This window comes from Mya arenaria, chromosome 10 (assembly GCF_026914265.1).
Source record: "Mya arenaria isolate MELC-2E11 chromosome 10, ASM2691426v1".
NCBI lineage: Eukaryota > Metazoa > Mollusca > Bivalvia > Myida > Myidae > Mya > Mya arenaria.
Window position 1 is genome coordinate 8999128 of NC_069131.1, and position 24481 is coordinate 9023608.

At 37.1% G+C, this 24481-nt stretch overlaps 1 protein-coding gene across 1 annotated transcript; it reads right to left on the bottom strand.

Moving 5' to 3' along the window:
- Positions 1-442: 442 nt before the first annotated feature.
- LOC128204297 (clumping factor A-like) lies at positions 443-1588 on the bottom strand. Its single transcript, XM_052905707.1, has 2 exons — positions 1410-1588; positions 443-926 (listed from the first exon to the last, which is right to left on the bottom strand). The coding sequence occupies exons 1-2, from the start codon at positions 1586-1588 to the stop codon at positions 443-445; spliced, it is 663 nt and encodes a 220-aa protein (XP_052761667.1).
- Positions 1589-24481: the final 22893 nt, after the last annotated feature.

The following is a 24481-nucleotide window of genomic DNA, read 5'->3' on the forward strand; positions in this document are numbered from 1 at the left end:
TTTACCGTCATCAGTATACACGTCACTACCGTCATCAGAACACACGTCACTACCGTCATCAGAACACACGTCACTTAACGTCATCAGTACATACGTCACAACCGTCATCAGTTCACACGTCACTACCGACATCAGTACACACGTCAATACCGTCACCAGTTCACAGGTCACTACGTTCATCAGTACACACATCACTACCATCATCAGTATACACGTCACTTCCGTCATCAGTATACACGTCACTACCGTCATCAGTACACACGTCACTACCGTCATTAGTATACACGTCAGTGCCGTCATTAGTATACACGTCACTACCGTCATCAGTATACACGTCACTACCATCATCAGTACACACGTCACTACCGTCATCAGTATACACGTCACTACCGTCATCAGTACGTCACTACCGCTATCAATATACACGTCACTACCGCAATCATTACGTCTCTACCGCCATCAATATACACGTCACTACCGTCATCAGTACGTCACTACCGTCATCAGTACACACGTCACTACCGCCATCAGTACACACGTCACTACAGTCATCAGTATAAACGTCACTACTGTCATCAGTATACACGTCATTACAGTCATCAGTATACACGTCACTACAGTCATCAGTATACACGTCACTACCGCCATCAGTACACACGTCACTACAGTCATCAGTATACACGTCACAACCGTCATCAGTACACATGTCACTACCGCCATCAGTATACATGTCACTACCGCCATCGGTATACACGCCACTACCGTCATTAGTACACACGTCACTACCGTCATCAGAACGCACGTCACTTCCGTCATCAGTACACACGTCACTACCGTCAGTAGTATTTACGTCAGTGACGTCATTAGTAAAGACGTCACTACCATCATCAGTACACACGTCACTACCGTCATCAATACACACGTCACTACCGCCATCAGTACACACGTCAAGTCAAGTCAAGTCAAGTCAATATTTATTTATTGTCGGGTACTATCATCAACAGTTTAACATAAGCTATGAATAGCGGTCATCAGTACACACGTCACTACCGTCATTAGTATTTACATCAGTGACGTCATTAGTAAAGACGTCACTACCATCATCAGTACACACGTCACTACCGTCATCAGTACACACGTCACTACCGCCATCAGTACACACGTCAAGTCAAGTCAAGTCAAGTCAATATTTATTTATTGTCGGGTACTATCATCAACAGTTTAACATAAGCTATGAAAAGCGGTCATTAGTACACACGTCACTTACCGTCGTCAGTACACACGTCACTACCGTCACCAGTACACACGTCACTTACCGTCATCAGTACACACGTCACTACCGTCATCAGTACACAAGTCACTACCGTCATCAGTACACACGTCACTACCGTCATCAGTACACACGTCACTTACCGTCATCAGTACACACGTCACTACCGTCATCAGTACACACGTCACTACCGTCATCAGTACACACGTCACTACCGCCATCAGTACACACGTCACTACGGCCATCAGTACACACGTCACTACCGCCATCAGTACACACGTCACTTACCGTCACCAGTATACACGCCTTTGCCGTCATCAGTAAACTCGTCACTACCGTCATCAGTACACACGTCATTAACGTCATCAGTATACACGCCACTACCGTCATCAGTACATACGTCACTACCGCAATCAGTACACACGTCACTACAGTCATCAGTATACACGTCACTACCGTCACCAGTATACACGCCACTACCGTCATCAGTATACACGTCACTACCGTCATCAGTACACACGTCACTACCGTCATCAGTACACACGTCACTACCGTCATCAGTACACACGTCACTACTGCCATCAGTATACACGTCACTTCCGTCATCAGTATACACGTCACATCAAAAGGCCACCACAATTGCCACAACGATGTCATGACATCGTTGTGGCAATTGTGGTGGCCTTTTGTACCACAGTTTTACAATAAACATTCGAATATGTTTATAACAGTTTAAGTCAAATATATCATACACTGTTGCTCTACTTTCACGCGGTTGCAAAATTCTGAATAGACTAAAATCATCGTCTGACAAAGTTCGTGCTGACCATAATGAGGTATCTTTCAATGAAACAATAGTTTTAGCTATATGTTTCCATTGACGTCTACAGGGAATTCGTTCTGGATTAACTAAAGCATTGTTGATAAAGCTTTGAAGCCCATATGTACATAGGATTTTACATATATCAGGAATAAAACCTAAAGAAACATTTCTATCTGTTACAAACTGAAAGTATCGTCGTAGAAAAATATTCTTAGTGGTGCATTTAGAGTCTAGACAAAGTATCAAATGTAAGAATAGCAAGTTCTTAATGATCACCGATGAATACAATTTATGAAGCCCAAGCATTGATTCACACATGAAAAAATGAAATCCCTGAATTTTCTTAACCATAAAATGCTGTAAGCGATTAACTGAAGCTATATCGCTTTGTACAATATTATTCCATAATTCACTACAAAAGAGAACAATTAGCATTATGATTTTAACATAGAGATTATCAGAAACTAATTTATTAAGACCATGTGAATGTACACCTTGAGCAGTCATTGCAAAAAATGCATTTTTAGCTTTTTGGCATCTCTCTTCAATTTGTGCTTTGCACTTCATGTTAGAAACTTGTTTCACACCCAGGTGGTTCGCACTATTAGTTTGAGGGATTATCTGGTCACCATACATTATTTCTGACTTGTTTACATTCATGTCTATTCGCCATGACTTACAGTAGCGATATACAATGTCCATCATTTTCTGAAGATTCAAGGTAGATAGCGCCAACAGGGCAATATCATCGGCGTATGCAGGATTGCCGGACTTGGTTGAAAGAACACAGCAGCCTTTGTTACTGATCTCAAGATCTCTCAGAAGGTTGTCGACGTAGATTAAATAGTAAAATGTAGATAAAACACCTCCTTGGCGAACTGATTTTTGTATGTTTATGCTATCTGATGTATCGCCATTAAGCTTAACAACGCATTTAAGATTGCTATAAGATGCTTTGACTCGGAGGGACTACCAATTGGTTGGGAAACATTTTGCTCATTTCAAATCTGTCACATATTGAAGGCGAGACGAGTCATGGTTTTTCTCTTATATATTTTACATCGGTGTTATTTCCCTTGGGTAGTGTGTTACATTGAATTCATTTTTGGCTTCCGGCCGGTGGCAGGCAACATATCGTGCATGTGAACAGTTACACACACATATACATTGGTTTTCAGGACATGAGGTTCTAGTTTACGATCAGCAGTCTTATGAAGTCTGTCCTCGCAGTAGTTTGAAAAGAATATGATACACGAACGAATTTGACGAACGAACCTGCCGTGGTATGTTGCCCTTGACGATGACCCATTTAGGGTGTTAGAACGTCACGGTCATGCAATTCTTCAGATAACTTGATCCGTGCAATAATACGAGGACGATTTATGTACGACTATGATACTTGGGTGGTGGATTGCCCTGTAATTGAGATGAACCAAGGAACAGTGTCTATACCACGTGATAAATTGCGTCATAAATGCTTCGTCGGAAGGCTATATTTTGCTTGGATTGAAGACTTTAAACAAAGATAACTTCACTATTTCTTCACCATTTTAAATACAACATTTCGTAGTCTACGCCGCTTAAATAGCCCCGCATTCGGTCTTTTCCCAGAGTTTGATTGAGAGTTAAGTTTCTTAAAACACTTCAACAAACCTTTTCACAAAACGGCCGTCTGACGGAGCACTGTCAAAATATAATTTTGGAAACAGGTTTGTCCAAGTGTTTGATGAAACTAATCACCTTATCAAACTTCGGTAATAAAACAAAGGCGGGGCTCTTTAACCGGCATAGACTGTCCTTTGTTTTATTTAAAATGGTGTAGTAAAGGAAAAGTTATCTTTGATTTAAGTCTTTATTTTAAGCTAAATGTTGCCTTCCGACGTAGCATATATGACGTAATTTATCACGTGGTATACACACACAGAAGTAAGTTGTCACAGATCGAAGTCTCACTTCAACAGTCGGTGACCTGTTATTGTGTCCGGATCCATTTTAAGGCTTATATATTTGAAAACTGTGCAACTATTAATCCATGCATTTCTTAAAACACCTTGTTTCCGACAAAGTGGCACTTATTATTTTTTTATTTGACTAACATTTCTTTTTGATTGGAGAGCGACTTGATCGAGGACCATGTAGTTGCATTACTAGAGTGGTTTACATGATCTGTGCATGACCCACATTTTATTCCGAGTAAATAGTTCGAAATTTAAGGTCCAAGTGTTGTTTTGAAAATCAGAACACATATATGCAAATAATTCGAGAACGACTTTACCATTCAAATTCAATGGCATGCTGGACTTGACCACTTGATGCTTTTGACAAAACGGCATATAGGGGAACATTATATTTTAATAAAATCTTTTCAGCAACATAATTTGATGATATCTTTGCGACGTTTCAGCTGCAAATTTAGCAAAACTGAATTATCTTTTCTTACTATGAAGATAGCAAACGTCTCTTTTGAGTTCGAACCATTTTAACGACGTAAACTGATAAAATTTTCTCCCACCTTAGATAAGTAGAAAATTTGGCCGTGCTGGAAATTCTTATCACCCACCTCAGATAAGTAGATCCAAAAATTTGGCCATGCTAGAAATTCTGATCTTGCCCCCTAGGGCAAAGATAAAACAAGTACTCGTATGGAACTTTTTTATTGTCATCCCACAATAACCTCCCTTGTTGAAGACCGTCGTCAGTAGCATCCATTCGGAACTCCTCGGCCATTTTTATCGAAAACAACATCGGATGTTTATGGACGGTTTACAAAGTCAGAAATCGGTACACTTTAAGTCCGCTGCAAATTTAGCGCGTAGAAATTTAATTTAGCAGTTAAACTTAATGAAATATTGGGAATCTTGAATATGTTTGCAATAATACACTTCACTGGCAATCAATTTAAACTATGATCAATAAATTCAAGCTAAAACACTACATATAATTATTAACGATATAATTCAAAATTTTACTACTTCTACTGATGTACCGGAATCCATCCGAGGTTGTTTTCGATAAAAATGGCCGAGGAGCTCCGAATGCTGTAGCATCATGGAAACCGTGTCTTGGGGCAATATAAAAAATCCAAATTCATTATTTCTCGCTTCAAAAGGCATCGTGAATTTTTTTCGCGCTCCATTGAGGAAATAATGCTGTATATATATATATATAATCTATATAAATCTATACACACATTATTTTCAATACGCATAAAAGAGTTCCAACGAAAAAATACATTTTTATTTTGTTAAATTGAGGTAGGAGAAAAAGCGTGGCCAATTTTTATGTATCTTCTTATCTGAGGTGGGAGTAAAACCTTTCTTACACTATTGGCCATGGAAGATACTTATAATCTTGTATTAGGACATTCCGGTTATAACGTTAGCTAACCAAATCCCCACAATTGTTACGTAATGGTGATTTGTTTAATATGAACTGATCACATTTCAATGTAAATGCAACACGCTTAAACATTGCCAATTGGTAAAGCATTTGACTAAAATTAATCCCCGCAAATTTAATTTGACCTATACACTCGGACATACACCGAGCCGCTCGTGTAAGATAGGTTCATCCCGACCCTCGCGCAGGGTGTTGTGTGGAAACTCGGTAATACTCGTTTCCGCGAAACACCCTTCGCTTGCGCTGGGATAAACCATTGTTGAACTTCTCCTATTGGTATTTAAAAGTATTTGACCAAAATTAATAACCGCTTTGGTAAAGACGTTTAAGAATGATATTTATAAGATTTAACTTCGCTCTGAAACAGATCAACAACCAAATTGCGGTACACATTATGGCAATGAAGCTTTTGTTCGTTTTGACTGCAGACGTTACGAAATGCAGCGTTTTGGTAAAAAATATAAACATATTTTCAGGACCGCAGGTAAACTCGTCCCCATAGCTAAAAACGTTTTCACGACGTATAAATGACGTTTTGACAAGCTGGAATGTTCTGACTATAATGGTAACAAGTATAAACATCCCCCATTACATAAAGAAGTTGAGCGTGTGTGAGTGCGTGCGTGTGTGCGTGTGCGTGTGTGTGTGTGTGCGTGCGTGAGTGTTTGTGTGTGTGTGTGTGTGTGTGCGTGCGTGTGTTTGTGCATAAGAGTACATTATAGGTTTCCTTTTATAGATTTAGTCGAACTAAATGTCTATATGGTGTTAATGAAATATCTCCCACGATGTTATTACTCGCTAAGATTCATACACCGCATTTGCTATGTGTGTGAAATTCGCAGTTAAACCCTGCAATTGTTAATACATATAGTCAACACCTCCATAGCTGGCAGTATGGTATAGGATGGTGAACAACATGATGTAGAGGAATGAATTAAAAAAATAGAGTTTGTTTCACCAATCCTGACCACTGGCTGTTCAGGTTAAAACGTCGCTAATTATACACCTAAAACCAAGATCGTGTTGGCAAAATCGTAAAGGCACCAAAGGAAAACCCGCCATAAAAAACGCTTTATAGAAACACAAAAAGGCGCCAAACGACAAACTCGCCTCATGGAGATTTCCAGGCGTCTTAAACAATTATTAAGGGTATGGTATAAGCGCACGAGAACCTACTATCCTATCACACAAAATGTTTTGTTAGAAACTTTAAATCAAGTTCTTGACGTACAACTTCTTTTACTTATTTCAATTTGACTTATATATTCTGACATACACCTTAAGACTTATGACTAACTGTATGAAGGTCATAAATGATTATACTAATAAACATGAACAACAATTTTAGAAATACATTTACTGCGTTTGTGTAAGCATCTGACCAGTCAACTAAATACACATCATATTATACACTTTTAGAAACAATTCACACACAGTAAATACATTTGAGAATTATAACAAAACAGTAAGATCTCTATGATATACATAAACAATTAACGTTTGAAAATATATACAATTCTATTTAATTTTGTATCATATTTCTTATTTAGATAAGCAATCGAACATGATCAATTTACACAAAAGATCCATCAAAAACTGTTGTTGTTTTTTCAACTATTTAAAAAATAGCCAAGTCTTGCCAGTTCCGAAAGTGAATGATCAATTCACTGACCAAAACCACATTTCCTCGTGCTGACTTACAGTGCCACATTGCTTTCATTATATTTAATTTGGGAAATTAATTTTCATCTAATTCGAAAACACAAACTAATAGAATAACATTTACATAAGCAAACTCTACATAAGAGCTAAGGTGTTGCTTATAAATAACAGTTAAGCCAAAGATGTTCCAAGAAACCTTGGAAACCTTGATCTGCTGCAAGCCCCAATTTCCGGAAACATCTTCAGCGTAACAAGATTAAGTATCATATTTCATAATATCATAATGGTTTGACCTCAATTCTATAATCCAAAAGATAAATTTTCAATATTATTTTTAAACTTAGTGCCATGGTAAGTCTCAAACTCGTTAAAAGCAGCTAATTTTGTTATCTACTATGTAATTGAGTGAAATTTTCTTTCACATTTAAATAAAACTTGTTTACACAGTTCCATAAGATATATATGAATTTCGACTTGGTCGTGTACGGTCAAATTGTTGCTACATCCATATATGTGTACATTGTAACCTCTCTTGATGGAGACAATCTTTAATCTTCATGGAACTTTCACAGAACGAGTGTAACAAAATCATATTGCTCGACCCGAAGGCGCGTCTATAGGGATATATGTTAAAGTGACACATTTATTCAAAATCAATATATACACATGTATAACAAACATCAATTTGACAAATAATATATTTATTGAAAACATTAAGTACTGATAACAAGATTGTAAGGGACGCAGTGCCGAAGCACTTTTTTGCTGACATATTTAAATATTGGACAGTCCATTCCTCAAATATTGGGCAGTTTAAGTAAAAATAAAGTACGGGACGCAGTTCAATAACCAATTACAGTACAAAAAGAACAATGGATGACGTCACAAACAAGTTTTAAGAATAACTTTAAGATTGTAAGAAGAGTGAATACTTTTCAATAACACATTTCCTGCAACTCTCCGACAACTATGTTGTTAAGGAACCGTTTGCAAGTCTATGAAAAGATAAACCACCGATATTGTATATATATATAAAAGGATAATTTTGTTGTTATAGCCGTCTGGCGAATAAGAAATATTAGCCAGACGGCTATAACAACAAAATTATCCTTTTCATTTAGACTGGTCGCCGGTCAGACGCAGTGGTTATTTCCCTTTGTCAAGTGAAAGCAATGTGCTTGAAAATCGCAATTTACTCACCCGCATACCGGTCGTAGCTTTTATCGATAGTAACCACATGGTTCATGTATAGCCCTTAGCGTTATACTCAGATTACTGAAATAGGCAAACATTAGGCGAGCACACACCTGGGCCCTGTTTCAGTAATGATCGTAAGGCTTAAGATCATAACTTATAGTAATTTACATTTTTTCTGACCGTTCCAAGGCGGTACCTAACAATCCCTGATAAACACACCTAGCGTTTTTATATTTAAATAGAAAATTTAAGAATTGCTAATTTAAACGAGATTATGGCAATAACTTGAGAGGCAAATGTTGGGTGAAATACCTAAATATATGATGACGTTCAAACGTTTACATTATTGATTTATTCGGGATTGTTGGGATAAGAGTGAGGTTGTGCACACAAACTGGTTTAAATCCCCAGTAAATTTACATTTTACTGACCGTTCCAAGGCGGTAACTAACCATCCTTGATAAACATACCTAGTTTAGATATTTATAGTATATATGCACTGTACTGTTTGTGGAGTTTTGTGCTGTTCTTCCATGTTTCTTGTTTGTGATTTTATGTTCTATGTCTTTGGCGTTTACCCAATGCCATTAAACCGGGTTTATGTTTAAACTTTTTGCTACTGAGCTTGTTTCTGTAGCTTTTCGTTTAAATATTAGGTTTCAATAAAAATATCGCAAGGACATTTATTGCACAGATTCTGCCCGTTACTTTACGACTGGACCCGAGCACTCTTAAGCAGCGTAAGATATCGACTAAGATTTCTTATTGAAACAGGCCCATATATCAACCTTAAGTGTATCGAACATATCTTTTAAAGTGTCCCTAATTGTATCACTTCTTAAAAGGTTTAAACGTTTGTTTACATTCATTGGAATTATGATACATATATATATATATTCTCATGTAAGCCTATTCCGCCGCGTGTTTGATGTCGTGCATCAAAATTGTGGTCGTTTATATGTCCTTTCTACGTAAAACGTTGGACAATAGGCCAATTGTTTGAAAACCATATTCATGATTGAGCCAAAAGTTTTCCCGTGTCTTCATGGAACTTTCACATATGTGTCTATGCTTTGTACTGTACGTCAAGTTTGATTAAAACAGATCACCAATACAAATATTCGAAATATATTATTAGGTAAATTTCGTTTATAACCTACATTGCAAGACAATGAAATTGCTTATCGGCCTCCGATAAATTCCACGCATAATCAGAAAGCACGCTTTGATATTTATAATACGTGTATGTTCTATCTGCTACAAGATACAAGAGTCAATTGTGGTTCTGTTGTTTTACCCATCAAACAGAGCACAGATCCAGATTTATTTCGGAGTAACATACAACACGGCAAATATAAAACAGAACAGAACATTAATTTATTTCAGTTCACACTATCAACATAATTACATACAATGAGAACAGAACTGAACATTAATTTATTTCAGTTAACACTATCAACATAATTACATGCAATGAGAACAGAACAGAACATTAATTTATTTCAGTTAACACAATCAACATAATTACATGCAATGAGAACAGAACAGAACATTAATTTATTTCAGTTCACACTATCAACATAATTACATACAATGAGAACAGAACAGAACATTAATTTATTTCAGTTCACACTATCAACATAATTACATACAATGAGAACAGAACAGAACATTAATTTATTTCAGTTCACACTATCAACATAATTACATACAATGAGAACAGAACAGAACATTGATTTATTTCAGTTCACACTATCAACATAATTACATACAATGAAATCGATCAACATGCATACTCATGAATATCTTTACAACACATATTACAATAATATCTCATTAAACAAATAACTAAAATGAAATGAACACTTGATAAATATGTCACAGAATAAAACCAACGAAACTGTATTGTACATATTGTTTGAGTTTAGTTTCTAAATTTAAGCAGAAAAAAATACTTCACACATGATGATTATTCAGGGTAACAGGGGGCGACTTAAGGTGTCTGACTCACAAGTAGACCTGGGGCCTTAATACAGAAGCATCTTAAGATAAGATTTTACCTTTTCCTTAAATTCAACAATGTTCTTAACTGTATAATTACACAGGTAGAAAGTGTTATGCATAGTATCGATTCTGCAATTAAAATATGGACACTGAAAAATTCATTTTAAAGAATCATTTTTTTGCAGGTTTATAACATTTCCAAATATTATACTTAAGTTAAAATATGTTAGAAATTACTGAAGATGCTTCTGTAATACAGACCCAGCTGTTCTCTAAAATCTTTGTTTACCTGTTTGTTAAATGTTGATTTCTGACTACCCTGTACAATGTTGGTATCTTTTGAAACGTTTGAAAATTGTGGCTTATCCACCCCGGGAAAAACCTACGCGCTGTTTTAGAATATAATATTAATTGATAATGATACTAAATTAAATGTTTAACGATTTAGAAGAACAGAGTCAGAACGATGTACATAAAAAAATATGCTCAGAAAATAACACAAATTATTGAACGTAAACACGTTTGCGTTAACAAACAACTTTGCACGCGTAATTATGAGGAATATATAAAACAGTTCTAACATCGTCAAAATTGCACTAATATTTATATTTTCGATATGCAAGATTTTTTTTGTTAACATGAATGCGGGATAGATAAAAATAAATCGACCTTCGGGTACGATGCGAGGCCGGTTACTCGGCAAGCTTAGTTACCGGTTTCTGCACGTGCCCTCGTGTCGGATTTTCTATCCGCCCGCATTCATGTCAAAGATGAAACATGAAGCTGATGATTTTGACACAAAATTGCCAAATAAATGAGCGAAAGTACATCAAATATACAGTTTTAACAGATGTGTGTGTTTGCTCTTTACTTCATTTAAATCGCTGAAGGCCAAAAAGTGTTTGACTTATTTTCCACGCACAGACCCCTTTCAAATAACAAGCTAAACCTACAAAGATCACATCAGAAAGTATTATTCCAAAAACAATAATGTCTGAATCAAATATGAAAATATAGAGACATACATGGAATTGTGAATACAAGTTAAAGACATGCGATAAGTTGGAACGGCTATTTTGTAACAATACAAGTCTATTTTATTCAAACATTCCAAAATATTCAAAAATACCAACTGATAAATATCAAAAGAGTCGAACGAGTGAACTGTATGCATTTGTAGATTGGTTTTCTTACATTATACAACTATTTTTCGATAATACATGTCATAAATTGTTTTGCTAAATAATAGAGATATATACAAGAGGTGTCAATAAAATTCTCAATTGTTGGAAACATTCATAGCAATAAAAAGAGTCATCCATTTCTTAGCTGAGCTCAATAGTGACTCGCGTTTTAGAGTTTTAAAACTCGTTAGTGTTCATACCAAAGCCTCAGCCAATGGGATCGCCGGATAGATTCACATATAACCATTTAGATGAGCTCTGACAACTAAAACACCATTCTGCCATTACATAACGAAAACAACAGCCGAATTCCCATCGGTCATATATTGGCTTTGTTATATGAGTCATTTTCTCATTTGCTGGTATAGAGGCATTCGCGAGGAATGAGATCGTATTACTAGACAGTGGCATTAGATCGTATTACTAGACAGTGGCATTAGATCATATTACTGGACCGTGGTAATAGATCGTATTACTGGACCGTGGCATTAGATCGTATTACTAGACCGTGGCAATAGATCATATTACTGGACCGTGGTAATAGATCGTATTACTGGACCGTGGTATTAGATCGTATTACTAGACCGTGGTAATAGATCGTATTACTAGACCGTGGCATTAGATCGTATTACTAGACCGCGGTAATAGATCGTATTACTAGACCGTGGTAATAGATCGTATTACTAGACCGTGGTAATAGATCGTATTACTGGACCGTGGTATTAGATCGTATTACTAGACCGTGGCATTAGATCGTATTACTAGACCGTGGCATTAGATCGTATTACTAGACCGTGGTAATAGATCGTATTACTAGACCGTGGTAATAGATCGTATTACTAGACCGTGGTAATAGATCGTATTACTAGACCGTGGCATTAGATCGTATTACTAGACCGTGGTAATAGATCGTATTACTAGACCGTGGTAATAGATCGTATTACTAGACAGTGGCATTAGATCGTATTACTAGACCGTGGTAATAGATCGTATTACTAGACCGTGGTATTAGATCGTATTACTAGACCGTGGTAATAGATCGTATTACTAGACCGTGGTAATAGATCGTATTACTAGACCGTGGTAATAGATCGTATTACTAGACCGTGGTAATAGATCGTATTACTAGACAGTGGCATTAGATCGTATTACTAGACCGTGGTAATAGATCGTATTACTAGACAGTGGCATTAGATCGTATTACTAGACCGTGGTAATAGATCGTATTACTAGACCGTGGTAATAGATCGTATTACTAGACCGTGGTAATAGATCGTATTACTAGACAGTGGCATTAGATCGTATTACTAGACAGTGGCATTAGATCGTATTACTAGACAGTGGCATTAGATCGTATTACTAGACAGTGGCATTAGATCGTATTACTAGACAGTGGCATTAGATCGTATTACTAGACAGTGGCATTAGATCGTATTACTAGACAGTGGCATTAGATCGTATTACTAGACCGTGGCATTAGATCGTATTACTAGACAGTGGCATTAGATCGTATTACTAGACCGTGGTAATAGATCGTATTACTAGACCGTGGTAATAGATCGTATTACTGGACCGTGGTATTAGATCGTATTACTAGACCGTGGTATTAGATCGTATTACTAGACCGTGGTAATAGATCGTATTACTGGACCGTGGTATTAGATCGTATTACTAGACCGTGGCATTAGATCGTATTACTAGACCGTGGTAATAGATCGTATTACTAGACCATGGTATTAGATCGTATTACTAGACCGTGGTAATAGATCGTATTACTAGACCGTGGTAATAGATCGTATTACTAGACCATGGTATTAGATCGTATTACTAGACCGTGGTAATAGATCGTATTACTAGACCGTGGTAATAGATCGTATTACTAGACCATGGTATTAGATCGTATTACTAGACCGTGGTAATAGATCGTATTACTAGACCGTGGTATTAGATCGTATTACTAGACCGTGGCATTAGATCGTATTACTAGACAGTGGCATTAGATCATATTACTGGACCGTGGTATTAGATCGTATTACTAGACCATGGTATTAGATCGTATTACTACACCGTGGTAATAGATCGTATTACTAGACCGTGGTAATAGATCGTATTACTAGACCGTGGTATTAGATCGTATTACTAGACCGTGGTATTAGATCGTATTACTGGACCGTGGTAATAGATCGTATTACTGGACCGTGGTATTAGATCGTATAACTGGACCGTGGTAATAGATCGTATTACTAGACCGTGGTATTAGATCGTATTACTAGAACGTGGTATTAGATCGTATTACTAGACCGTGGTATTAGATCGTATTACTAGACCGTGGTATTAGATCGTATTACTAGACCGTGGTATTAGATCGTATTACTAGACCGTGGTAATAGATCGTATTACTAGACCGTGGTAATAGATGTTATTACTAGACCGTGGTAATAGATCGTATTACTAGACCGTGGTAATAGATCGTATTACTAGACCGTGGTAATAGATCGTATTACTAGACCGTGGTAATAGATCGTATTACTAGACCGTGGTATTAGATCGTATTACTAGACCGTGGTATTAGATCGTATTACTAGACCGTGGTAATAGATCGTATTACTAGACCGTGGTAATAGATCGTATTACTAGACCGTGGTAATAGATCGTATTACTAGACCGTGGTATTAGATCGTATTACTAGACCGTGGTTTTAGATCGTATTACTAGACCGTGGTATTAGATCGTATTACTAGAACGTGGTATTAGATCGTATTACTAGACTGTGGTATTAGACCGTATTACTAGACCGTGGTAATAGATCTTATTACTAGAACGTGGTATTAGATCGTATTACTAGACCGTGGTATTAGATCGTATAACTAGAACGTGGTATTAGATCGTATTACTGGACCGTGGTAATAGATCGTATTACTAGACCGTGGTATTAGATCGTATTACTAGACCGTGGTATTAGATCGTATAACTAGAACGTGGTATTAGATCGTATTACTACACCGTGGTAATAGATCGTATTACTGGACCGTGGTATTAGATCGTATTACTAGACCATGGTATTAGATCGTATTACTACACCGTGGTAATAGATCGTATTACTGGACCGTGGTATTAGATCGTATTACTAGACCGTGGTATTAGATCGTATTACTAGAACGTGGTATTAGATCGTATTACTAGACCGTGGTATTAGATCGTATTACTAGACCGTGGTATTAGACCGTATTACTAGACCGTGGTAATAGATCTTATTACTAGAACGTGGTATTAGATCGTATTACTAGACTGTGGTATTAGATCGTATTACTAGAACGTGGTATTAGATCGTATTACTGGACTGTGGTAATAGATCGTATTACTAGACCGTGGTATTAGATCGTATTACTAGACCGTGGTAATAGATGGTATTACTTGAACGTGGTATTAGATCGTATTACTAGAACGTGGTATTAGGTCGTATTACTAGACCGTGGTATTAGATCGTATTACTAAACCGTTGTATTAGATCGTATTATTAGAACGTGGTATTAGATCGTATTACTAGACCGTGGTAATAGATCTTATTACAAGACAGTGGTTTTAGAGCGTATTACTAGACCGTGGTATTAGATCGTATTACTAGACCGTGGTATTAGATCGTATTACTAGACCGTGATATTAGATCGTATTACTAGACCGTGGTTTTAGATCGTATTACTAGAACGTGGTATTAGATCGTATTACTGGACCGTGGTAATAGATCGTATTACTAGACCGTGGTATTAGATCGTATTACTAGACCGTGGTATTAGATCGTATAACTAGAATGTGGTATTAGATCGTATTACTACACCGTGGTAATAGATCGTATTACTGGACCGTGGTATTAGATCGTATTACTAGACCATGGTATTAGATCGTATTACTACACCGTGGTAATAGATCGTATTACTGGACCGTGGTATTAGATCGTATTACTAGACCGTGGTATTAGATCGTATTACTAGAACGTGGTATTAGATCGTATTACTAGACCGTGGTATTAGATCGTATTACTAGACCGTGGTATTAGACCGTATTACTAGACCGTGGTAATAGATCGTATTACTAGAACGTGGTATTAGATCGTATTACTAGACCGTGGTATTAGATCGTATTACTAGAACGTGGTATTAGATCGTATTACTGGACTGTGGTAATAGATCGTATTACTAGACCGTGGTATTAGATCGTATTACAAGACCGTGGTATTAGATCGTATAACTAGAATGTGGTATTAGATCGTATTACTAGAACGTGGTATTAGATCGTATTACTGGACCGTGGTATTAGATCGTATTACTAGACCGTGGTAATAGATCGTATTACTAGACCGTGGTAATAGATCGTATTACTAGACCGTGGTAATAGATCGTATTACTAGACCGTGGTATTAGATCGTATTACTAGACCGTGATATTAGATCGCATTACTAGACCGTGGTATTAGATCGTATTACTAGACCATGGTATTAGATCGTATTACTAGACCGTGGTAATAGATCGTATTACTAGACCGTGGTATTAGATCGTATAACTAGAATGTGGTATTAGATCGTATTACTAGACCATGGTATTAGATCGTATTACTAGACCGTGATATTAGATCGCATTACTAGACCGTGGTATTAGATCGTATAACTAGAATGTGGTATTAGATCGTATTACTAGACCGTGGTAATAGATCGTATTACTAGACCGTGGTATTAGATCGTATTACTAGACCGTGGTATTAGATCGTATTACTAGACCGTGGTAATAGATCGTATTACTAGACCGTGGTATTAGATCGTATTACTAGACCGTGGTATTAGATCGTATTACTAGACCGTGGTATTAGATCGCATTACTAGACCGTGGTATTAGATCGTATTACTAGAACGTGGTATTAGATCGTATTACTAGACCGTGGTATTAGATCGTATTACTAGAACGTGGTATTAGATCGTATTACTAGACCATGGTATTAGATCGTATTACTACACCGTGGTAATAGATCGTATTACTGGACCGTGGTATTAGATCGTATTACTAGACCGTGGTATTAGATCGTATTACTAGAACGTGGTATTAGATCGTATTACTAGACCGTGGTATTAGATCGTATTACTAGACCGTGGTATTAGACCGTATTACTAGACCGTGGTATTAGATCGTATTACTAGACCGTGGTATTAGATCGTATTACTAGACCGTGGTTTTAGATCGTATTACTAGACCGTGGTAATATATCGAAATACTAGACCGTGGTAATAGATCGTATTACTTGAACGTGGTATTAGATCGTATTACTAGAACGTGGTATTAGGTCGTATTACTAGACCGTGGTATTAGATCGTATTACTAGAACGTGGTATTAGATCGTATTACTAAACCGTGGTATTAGATCGTATTACTAGACCGTGGTATTAGATCGTATTACTAGACCGTGGTATGAGATCGTATTACTAGACCGTGGTATGAGATCGTATTACTAGAACGTGGTATTAGATCGTATTTCTAGACCGTGGTATTAGATCGTATTACTAGACCGTGGTATTAGATCGTATTACTAGACCGTGGTATTAGATCGTATTACTAGACCGTGGTATTAGATCGTATTACTAGAACGTGGTATTAGATCGTATTACTAGACCGTGGTAATAGATCGTATTACTAGACCGTGGTATTAGATCGTATTACTGGACCGTGGTAATAGATCGTATTACTGGACCGTGGTATTAGATCGTATTACTAGACCGTGGTATGAGATCGTATTACTAGACCGTGGTATGAGATCGTATTACTAGAACGTGGTATGAGATCGTATTACTAGAACGTGGTATTAGATCGTATTACTAGACCGTGGTATTAGATCGTATTACTAGACCGTGGTATTAGATCGTATTACTAGACCGTGCTAATAGATCGTATTACTAGACCGTGCTAATAGATCGTATTACTAGACCGTGGTATTAGATCGTATTACTAGACCGTGGTATTAGATCGTATTACTAGAACGTGGTATTAGATCGTATTACTAGACCGTGGTATTAGATCGTATTACTAGAACGTGGTATTAGATCGTATTACTAGACCGTGGTATGAGATCGTATTACTAGACCGTGCTAATAGATCGTATTACTAGACCGTGGTATTAGATCGTATTACTAGACCGTGGTATGAGATCGTATTACTAGACCGTGGTATGAGATCGTATTACTAGACCGTGCTAATAGATCGTATTACTAGACCGTGGTATGAGATCGTATTACTAGACCGTGCTAATAGATCGTATTACTTGAACGTGGTATTAGGTCCTATTACTAGACAGTGGTATTTGATCGTTTTACTAGAACGTGGTTTTAGGTCGTATTACTACTAGACCGTGGTATTAGATCGTATTACTAGACCATGGTATTAGATCGTATTACTAGACCGTGGTAATAGATCGTATTACTAGACCGTGGTAATAGATCGTATTATTAGATCGTGGTATTAGATCGTATTACTAGACCGTGGTAATAGATCGTATTACTAGACCGTGGTATTAGGTCCTATTACTAGACAGTGGTATTTGATCGTTTTACTAGAACGTGGTTTTAGGTCGTATTACTACTAGACCGTGGTATTAGATCGTATTACTAGACCATGGTATTAGATCGTATTACTTGAACGTGGTATTAGATCGTATTACTAGACCGTGGTATTAGATCGCATTACTAGACCGTGGTATTAGATCGTATTACTAGACCGTGGTATTAGAACGTATTACTAGACCGTGCTAATAGATCGTATTACTAGACCGTGGTAATAGATCGTATTACTAGACCGTGGTATTAGGTCCTATTACTAGACAGTGGTATTTGATCGTTTTACTAGAACGTGGTTTTAGGTCGTATTACTACTAGACCGTGGTATTAGATCGTATTACTAGACCATGGTATTAGATCGTATTACTAGACCGTGGTATTAGATCGTATTACTAGACCATGGTATTAGATCGTATTACTACACCGTGGTAATAGATCGTATTACTTGAACGTGGTATTAGGTCCTATTACTAGACAGTGGTATTTGATCGTTTTACTAGAACGTGGTTTTAGGTCGTATTACTACTAGACCGTGGTATTAGATCGTATTACTAGACCATGGTATTAGATCGTATTACTAGACCGTGGTAATAGATCGTATTACTAGACCGTGGTAATAGATCGTATTATTAGATCGTGGTATTAGATCGTATTACTAGACCGTGGTAATAGATCGTATTACTAGACCGTGGTATTAGGTCCTATTACTAGACAGTGGTATTTGATCGTTTTACTAGAACGTGGTTTTAGGTCGTATTACTACTAGACCGTGGTATTAGATCGTATTACTAGAACGTGGTATTAGATCGTATTACTAGACCGTGGTATTAGATCGTATTACTAGACCGTGGTAATAGATCGTATTACTAGACCGTGGTAATAGATCGTATTATTAGATCGTGGTATTAGATCGTATTACTAGATATGTTTCGACTCCGACGCTTCCTCGTACAGTTTAAAATTTTTGTTCATCTCAATTTGAAGGAACCCCAAGGCTTGAAGGTGCTAGCTAGGTTTAGCTTGTGCAAATGCACACCAATTCGGAACAGAGCACTGCATCACTCGCACAGCGGCAAATGCTTATAACACTGGCCATGATGGCGTTCTTCTTCAATGTTTCCGCTATCCCAGTGTTGATCAACATCAGAATGCTGTGTATGTTTTGCTCAACAGCTGTTAGCTAATATATATGAAGCGCTCACGAGCAAAAACCAGCAAGTCAATTGTTCACAGATCTATAATTCCTATTGTTCTTGGCCAAAGTTAGTCAATAGGATTAATGATTGACCAATATGTATCCAATAATTATTATATAAATGGGCAAACTGTCAACAGAATAACATGTGTACAACGTATCTAAGTTGTGTAAATTTGGCTGCGGTACTACTACCTGTGTCATATTTGAGAAGCAATTAGAACATACCACTATCTAGATCCAGCCTATGACCTCCAGCACTTCATGAACAAATACACATCACTACACCATCCAATTTCATATTTTATAATTCCAATGTTTCAGCATGTTCAACTCTATTACGACGAAAACATGAATGAAGGAGTTCACCGACTTTGGATCTTACATACCGCGCATCACTCGTGACCAATTGTTTAAGATTTCTCGCTCTTGTCAGGACAATGAGCGGACTGAACAATGAGCGGACTGAACAATGAGTTTGAATAAACAAACCACGTTATGAAGGCACTGCTTTTGTTGATATCTTCGAAACCAATGAACATACTAAGAGGGATGTTGGTCAACACTGGGATAGCGGAAACATTGAAGAAGAACGCCATCATGGCCAGTGTTATAAGCATTTGCCGCTGTGCGAGTGATGCAGTGCTTTGTTCCGAATTGGTGTGCATTTGCCTCCTAAGCGATCTGAATGTCAAAGCAAGTAGAACATTGGTTGCACAGAGAGCAACAATAATACAAGACATTGCTATGCCAGACATTGCAAATTGGGCAGGAGTACTCGTAGCCACTTCACTGGTAACGCAACGTTCACTAGAATAACCGGAGTCTCGCGTGACAGCCAAGATAAAGAAAACGCAAAATATTGCCAGGCCAACTAGTAGATTGCCAGCTGTATACGATGTTTTCCAGCTTGGAGTCGGCATGAATGCTTTTTAGATATCACTTATCTCTGTATGCAAGCGGACAGCATTCATCTGACAAGAGCAATTGAAAGAAACAAGTAGGAACACGACTGGCATGCGGACGCTGAGGGGACGTTGGTTGTAGTTATCAAACTGGCAGTCAGTATCAGTGTTCACAGAATGGCGTCATTTGTTGAAATGTAAAACAGTTAGATTTTGCTTCAGAGGGTGTTCTTCCTTTCATCGATCGAAAAATGAACACCACCGTCAGGATGTTCAACTGCATGATGACGCTTCCATACAGTCGTTCAATGTATTGTTTTTGAACATCGGATAAAACAGCGTCTGTGGCGTTCTCGGACATTTTTTGTCGTTACTGTCTTCAAAAAATTCAGAAGAACATAATTTATTTCAAGATACACCATTCATGCACACCAGACAGGCATTTCCGGTGAATCTAGCCCGTGTCGGCAAATTCCGTCTAGCACCCCAATGCCAGATGAGTCACGCGCGATAGCGTTTCACTGTGAAATTGAAATTGGATTGAAATAGTTTTTATTCATATTTCGCCTTCAACATAAATGATGCAACACAATTGATCCAGGACTGGTCACGAGGTAACCAAATTTTATTTCATATTTGGTCACCAATTTTATATCGTACCAAATTGACGTCTATTTTCCGATTCCGATGAATACAATTTTAATGAACTATTTAAACATGTTAACTGGTTGTCGACGTGATATTTACGTTACGGGGTAGGTGACCCGATATGAGATATAGAATATACGGGGTGCAGTAAACCATATTCGAGTTCGAGCTTCGCTCTCACCTGATATGGTTTTCTTTGCCCCGTATATCCCATATCCGGTCTCCTACTAACCTCGTGACTTCTAATACGATGTTAATATATCAGCATGTTTCACGTGTACAGGGAAAATTGGTCCATAAGGCAATAGTAGATGGGATGAATAACTTTGTGAAAACATGTGTATTACAAAAGTATTTTCTTGTAGAAGCAGAAATGTGTAGATTATAGGATGTAACATTATGTACTAAGTTTGGGACAATAATTGAGAGATAAGTTGGTGTCATGGAATTTATCATCTATAGAACAATGTGAGTCTGTGTTGCTCTCAGCGTGACTTAAGTGGTTTTAACCCAGTCTCCATATAAAACTTATTAGTATTAACAAGTTTAGTGACATCGGTGATGATTATGAGTGCTTCTAACTACGGAACTTGTTCGAGTAGATTTTCATCGTGAAGGGTTTGATTTCCCCATACAATATCAACATAATCCAAAGTCAGTCTTATCAACGTCTTGTACATTATTTTAAGGGACTTCCTGAGAGCATGTGCTCTCTTCCAAGCCTTCTCTGCAAAAGCTAAAATATGGTTTTGCCAGGAGCCGTCATTTGAAAAAGTGATCCCGAGATATTTGTGTGAGGTAACCTCCTGTTTGTGAATTCCATTCATTAAGAAAGGAGGATGAAATGGTTTGTTATGTTTACGTGATATGATGAGTGATTCTGTTTTTAGTGGGTTGAATGAAACTAACCATCCGCAGCCCATTGGAAGATTTTTTAATAATAGCATTTAGAGATACGGAAGTAGTAACGGGGTAATCAACAACCACGTATAAGCTAGTATCGTCGGCGAAAAGACGTTTTTACTTGATTGAATTTTAGGGGAAGCTGAGGCAAAACCGAGGCTTCAGGCGAGGAACGTGTTTGCTGTAGTTGAAGGTAAAAAGCCACTTTCTTAGACGAATATACGATTTATAAAGATATCCAAAGGAAAGGTAATTGTCCCAAATAACCTATGTAAATTTGTACCTTAAAGTAAACTGGAAAACGCCACAAGTTTATCTTATGGCCATACATCATTGACACTATTCACTCCATAATTCAGTAATTAGTAACCGGTAATCCGAAAAGTTACATAGTTCTTAGACCCAATTAAGGCCAATATTGTATACCAGCCGGATTATTGTTTTGGTTATGTTTTGAAACTGTACAGCCATTAACCAATGCATTTTTAGACACATTGATTCAATCTTCAAATGTTTCTGACAAAGCGGCACTCGGGGAGCTTAATGATCATTATTTTTTTAAATAAGAGCGATTTGATCGAGGACCTTGTAATTGCATATCTAGTCAATTGTTCGTGAGTTAAGGTCAAATTTTGTTTTTCTGGAAACAAAATATATCTGCAAATAATTCGAGAACGATTTTACCATTCAAATTCAATGACATGCTAGACTTGAACACTAGATTCTATTGACAAAGCGGCACATAGGAGAAAATAATATTTTTCCAACCTTTTCAATGAAATAAAACCTTTAAAGCAACATATTTTTATGCTTTCTTTGCGACGTTTTAGCTGCAAATTTATCTTGATTATCTTGTATAAGGTCGTTCTGGTTATAAAAGTAGAAGACGAAATGCCCCCATTCTTACGTAATAATGATTTGTTTCAAATGTATTGATGACCTTTCAACGTAAAGGCAACACGCTTAAACTTCCCCAACTGGTAAAGCATTTGACTAAAATATATCCCGCTTTGGTCAAGATGTTAAACGGTGTATTTTAAAAGATTTAAGCATCATAGGGGCGTTTCGCTCTGAGGCATTCTGAAATCGGTCAAAATAACCATATTTCGGTAAACAATATTCCAATGAAACTTTTGCTGGTTTTGACTGCAAACGTTATGAATAACAAGCAGCATTTTTGTAAAAAAAACACTTGTAAAATCATTTTCAGGACCGCAAGTAAAACTTCCCCATAGATGAAAGAAAATTCACGACGAATTTATGATGTATTGACAAGTTGCAATGTTCTGACTCTAATGGTACCTTGTTGTGTGCGTGTGCGTGCATGCGTGTGTGCGCGAGCGAGTGCTTGCATTAGTGCGTACGTGCGTACGTACGTTAGAGTTCAGCACATGTGTCCTTTGATAGATTTAGTCGAGCTAAAGTTCTTTATGGTTTTAATGAGATATTTCCCACGATGTTATTACCCGCTGCGATGCATACGCCACAATTGCTATGTGTGTGAAATTCGCAATTAAAACCTGTAATTGTTTGTAGATAAAGTAGACACCGCCATAGGTGCCAGTATGGTATCGGGTGGTGAACAACATGATGTAATGGTATGACGTAAAATAATATACCTCGTTTCCTCATTCCTGTTTGATACCTAGACCACTGGCTGTTCTGGTTCAAACGTCGATTAATGTACTCCTTAAAATAACCAACGTCGTGCCGGCATAATCGTAAAGGCAACAAAAGAAAACCCGTCCCGAAAAAATGCATTATAGATGGATTTCACTTAGACCATGGCTGACTGAACAGCTTATGAATTATTTAGTTGGGGCAAAAACGCTCTGCTGCTGATAAGCCCCCAGTAGTAAATTCAATACATTGGTGTTTGCATGGTCAGTTTATACATGTTTTCTGTAAGTAAAATTGGTGAAATGGTTTATAGTGTATGTGTTGTTGGGTGTGCAAATAGACAAAACAAAGAAAAGGGAATATCTTTGCACAGATTTCCTAAATACCCATTGAGTAGACACATTGAATACATGTGTAGGCTGTTGCAGACAATACAGAGAAAAAAAGATTCTGAAGTAACATATGACAATATAGACAACACCAAGGTGACATTTTTTACAAGTAGATCCCTTGATTTATTTGTGTGGATATATTCTCAGATAGAACCCTATGTACTTAAAGTTGCACTCTCTCCCCCAAATAAGATTTATCACAATTAATATAAATGTTTTGATATACCAAAAAAGATAAATAAATGTCAAAAACAATGTTCTACAATGTTCTTATGAAGGATACCGAGTTGAGTTTGAAAGAAAGGTGCAGAAAACACAGGATTTCTACCTAATTAGACAAAAGAAGATTGCAGTAAATCTTTTAGCACTCACCAATCATTTAATATTTTTGCGTTTTCAGATATTAAATACACGGTTACAATCTTATTATCAGTTATGAATATTTTTCATAAATGCATCATTTAGTTACAAGTTAAAGGTTAATCGCTCAAAATTTAAGTTTGTTATACATGTGCATGTATTGATTTTGAATCAGAGTGTCACTTTAAAAAAAGACTGGCAAGACTTTCACTTAAAGACCACCTCTTGATTGTCCTAATGAAAATTGGAATAGGTCTTTCAAACAAAGACATATCATATAGCTTAACACTTTTGGGGGCAACAGTTCCTCGAATTTGGAACACATTA

Excerpts from the sequence above, each read along its gene's own strand:
- LOC128204297 (XM_052905707.1), bottom strand. The coding sequence starts at position 1,588 with ATGACGGCAAAGGCGTGTATACTGGTGACGGTAAGTGACGTGTGTACT. Across the intron at positions 927-1,409 it reads GTGTGTACTGATGACGGTAA|TGACGTGTGTATTGATGACG; the intron begins GTGACGTGTGTA and ends TGATGGCGGTAG.